This window comes from Mizuhopecten yessoensis, unplaced genomic scaffold (assembly GCF_002113885.1).
Source record: "Mizuhopecten yessoensis strain PY_sf001 unplaced genomic scaffold, ASM211388v2 hete_36153212, whole genome shotgun sequence".
NCBI lineage: Eukaryota > Metazoa > Mollusca > Bivalvia > Pectinida > Pectinidae > Mizuhopecten > Mizuhopecten yessoensis.
The window spans coordinates 1-3,953 of record NW_018484949.1 but is presented as its reverse complement, the minus strand read 5'-3'; the positions used below and the strand labels follow the sequence as shown (position 1 = coordinate 3,953).

General features: G+C 41.0%; 1 protein-coding gene across 1 annotated transcript; it reads left to right on the top strand.

Annotated features, from left to right (window-relative positions):
* The first annotated feature begins 2,088 nt into the window (after positions 1–2,088).
* On the top strand, positions 2,089–3,877 carry LOC110444620 (L-threonine 3-dehydrogenase-like). The gene is made up of 2 exons (XM_021488984.1): positions 2,089–2,800; positions 3,307–3,877. Exons 1-2 carry the CDS (start codon positions 2,347–2,349, stop codon positions 3,525–3,527), a joined length of 675 nt encoding a protein of 224 aa, XP_021344659.1. The 5' UTR covers positions 2,089–2,346; the 3' UTR covers positions 3,528–3,877.
* The last annotated feature ends 76 nt before the right edge of the window (positions 3,878–3,953 follow it).

The following is a 3,953-nucleotide window of genomic DNA, read 5'->3' as shown; positions in this document are numbered from 1 at the left end:
TTTATCGCGGTCCAAACGGTTGAACCGGTTGGACCAGACTTGTTCGTTTATGACAGAAGGTCGGACTTAGTAATATGACACTGCTTTGAGGCGAGCCTTGACAAAGCACTGCAAGGCATGCATACACGTTTGCAGGTCTGCCAGGATTTAATAAACCCGAAAATGTTGCATTTGAAAACAGTCGAATCGGTTGTTCCGCATAAACGGGCAGGTCCCAAGTTAAGTGGGACTGTGGCTTACTGTGGCTTACTGTATTCAACGCAGGTAAATCAAGTTGATGCAACTGCCGAGGACTCCTATATTAATAAATATCCATTGATACCAAATCATTTGCTGCATTTTGAGTTTGATTGTGTTATGTTTTGCTTTTTAAGATCATATACAAATTAGCGATTAGTCCGGGCTTTTTAGCTGAGACCAATCAAATAGCAAGCCGCGTGCCTTCAATTTTGTTATGACCTATTCCAGGGGTACAGAAAGTGAAAGTGAGCGTAACCCCTGGAGTATGGAGGATGGCAATGGCAGTGTCGATGCAAATTGGATTTAAAACCCTTCCTCACTAGGTGCCTACTGTATACAGAAAAGGCTAATGACCGCATCATTATGATAAGGCGGTGTTGCGCGAAATAGAAACCCCGCGAAACAGGTTCTGATCGGGACAACCGCGAAATATATATTAGTACCGCGAAACGGTTGACGTCGTTTTTCTATTGCGACGCCATACAGTATTAACACACGCATAAAAGGTTTGAAACGTCACTCATTAGCATATTCATGGGAAGTACATATAATATGTATACTTTTTGACAAATTCAAAATCCACGACGTCACGATGTTTACGGAGCAGAAATCTTTTCTAAATAGAAATCAAGTCATACACGTATTTCGGCGGACATTGTCGTATGAATAAAGAGTAAATTTCTCGGATACTTTTTGCCCCGAATAACATAAAAGCATTATTTAGCTTGTAATAGCTAGAATGGGAATAACCTACCCTGTTTACAAAATTTGTATTGATTACTTCAACAACTTCCGCTCCGGTTACAAAATACATAATGACTCACATTGGCAGTATGTGTATGTCGACACATAATGTAAATGTGGGCGTGCGTGCCTGGACTTGATAAGTAATCAAACTGCAGTGTTGAAGAGAAAAGATTACGACAGAATTTGTATAAAAATTCCATAACCTCATACACTATGTATATTGTATCTTATGGCGTATCGACGTTTAAACACGAGTACAAACACGAGTACAAAAGTACGCCTACGTCTGTTTTGGATCAGCGCTTTATTCAGTCGTGTAAAGAAGGGAAATATTGGCTATATATATAGTGACATCTTCTTTTCTGAGAACACAGTCACTATCTGCATAAAATCATTATACCTGCCGGTGTAAATAATATTTTAAGTTATAAACTTTTTATCTTCACAATGACTCGTTTGAATGTCCATGTTTCATACGGATACTACTCAATAATCTGAGCCTAAAAATAGTCCTTGCAGTAAATGAATTGATATCTTTTCTCGAGACGCGTTCGTAGATCATTCGGCACACCTCGGCAGATATACATCTAGATGAAGGGTACCGGAATCGGCCGAGGTTAGCCGAATGATTCGTGGATATGACAGTCTGTCCGAAACGTGTGGCAAAATTCGTCACATCCGTTGAATAAACATTATCTATACACACACGACGCCCTTGCCATATCAAATTAGCTGTCAGAGACGCCTTCCCTTCTATGGAGAGTCCTATCTGTAATAGCGATATGCGGTCAGCCTTCCATGATATTCCAGGGATTATGCTCTCTTTGACTCTCTGCACCCTAGGAAATCGAAGGCTCAGTGTGCACCGCCTTGTGCATGAGACGAGAAGGAAGCTCGATCATTTGATGTACATCAAAAGAATCTCTCGGTTGCGTAGCGGTAAAATTGGCTGACATTGAAATCCGCGGTTGTCACTCCTCTGTAATCTTTAAAGGACGAACCTAGCGAATGGTCAGGTCTTTCTAACAGAGACCAATCAAATAGCCAGCCGCGTGTCTTCAATTTTCAGGGGTCCAGAGAGCGAACGTGTCTTTTTGGTTATTTCAGAGACTATTAAACCAGTATATTTATTCACCTCTGGTTATTCTACCCTTCAGCATTTGTTGTCCCGAGCGCACAGAAATTCGTTCAATATTATAAATCTATTTACATAAATGTATATTTACTTGCATGTATAACATTCCTATAAGATGTGATACATGTGGTCATTAGAATATAATATTGTTACATATAGCGCCATGACCTTCCGTACCCTTTGTAGATAACGCCCGCCATACTTGATAACACGCAGCGAACAAGATGGCTTCCACCGGTACAGTACCCGCGACAATGAAAGCTTTAGTGAAGACAAAGGAAGCTGTTTCATTCGATCTACAGACCGTACCCGTGCCGGAACCGACGGGCGACGAGGTGTTGATAAAAGTGGACGCAGTGTCGGTATGTGGTTCCGACATCAACATGTACACATGGAATGATGTGGCCAAAGTCATAGCAACGATACCGTTTACGCCCGGCCACGAGTGTGCAGGTACGGTAGTCAAGTGTGGACCAGACGCCGACATACCGGTGGGCAGTAAAGTCGGCGTAGAGAATCATTACTACTGCGGAACATGTTACCAGTGTACGCATGACACCCGCGAAATATGTCTCAACATGGGGCAGTTCGGACACGGGAGGCAGACGCCGTATGGAGGATGTTCCGAGTACACAATAGTTCCTGCCAAGTTTCTATACGTACTCAAACGATCTCTGAGTAAGTTGGTCAGTATTTAAAGTTTGCTTCATTTGGTTTTTACAAAATTTTATTATTAATTGCCAAAAATTGCATTTATTTTCCATATATTATGGTATTAATATGCGTAGTACAGTTATAATGTCATATACAAAAATGATGTATATTTTCAATTTATGTACATACAGTATCTCAGCCAATCAACAGATCCAGCAATCTCAATAATGTGCATCCGAAGTCGCCTTCATTAGAATCAGCAGTTGTAATCAGAATTTGTCGTCTTAACTCGGAAAGGGAAATGTTTGTCTGATTATTTAACAACTCATGTGTCTATACACATTTGCTATATTTGAAATGCACTTTAAAATGATCATAGATACAGCGCGTGGCTTTACTAAGTTTTCACTATATACGACGATGGACGAAAGGCGATTTGCTATTCCTCATTATGGACACTTGACGCTAACATGGGAATAATTTGATCTACTAAAACTCATTATCAATGTATCGCTTTTGTTTTACTGTAGCACCCGACCAGATCGCAATGCTGGAGCCCCTTGGCGTCGCCCACAATGCGGTGGAGCGACTCGACTGTAGGGGAGAAGATGTACTGGTCATCGGCTGTGGGGCCGTGGGTATCCTGGTGCAGAAAGTCGCCAGGTCTATGGGGGCCAAGAGGTACGTACAAAGTTATCTCGCATTGAGCAACACATCTGCATCGCTTACACAATTTATGGATTCAAAATAACTTGCAGTATATCAAACGCAAAAATACTCTAACTTTATTCACATTGGCGATCACAAATATGTATGGACGTCAAGGAGTGTAAAAAAGTTTCTCAAGCAGTACCGCACATGCATCATAATCAGAGGGTCATAAAATGTATAAACGCCGAGAAATATCACACCTAATTTATAATGAAACTAATGGTCAAGTAGTCTATGGACACAGAGAAAGAAGTACATAAAGGCGAGCGCTCTGTAACTCACTTGATTTGGATGTACATCATACTCACACTGTACTCAGACCAGCGGTCACGCATTAAAAGACAATGGAAAGCGCAGAGAATCGCACATACGGGGTCAGAAAAATATATGGTTGCCGAAGCCAAATAAATGAAATAAAATAAATATACAACATTTGATAAAGCGCCCTTTCTAGCTAACATAAGCC

What these genes read in the sequence shown, in the direction of transcription:
- LOC110444620 (XM_021488984.1), top strand. Translation starts at nt 2,347, where the DNA reads ATGGCTTCCACCGGTACAGTACCCGCGACAATGAAAGCTTTAGTGAAG. An exon ending in CGTACTCAAACGATCTCTGA is followed by an intron (nt 2,801 to 3,306) that starts GTAAGTTGGTCA and finishes GTTTTACTGTAG; the next exon opens with CACCCGACCAGATCGCAATG.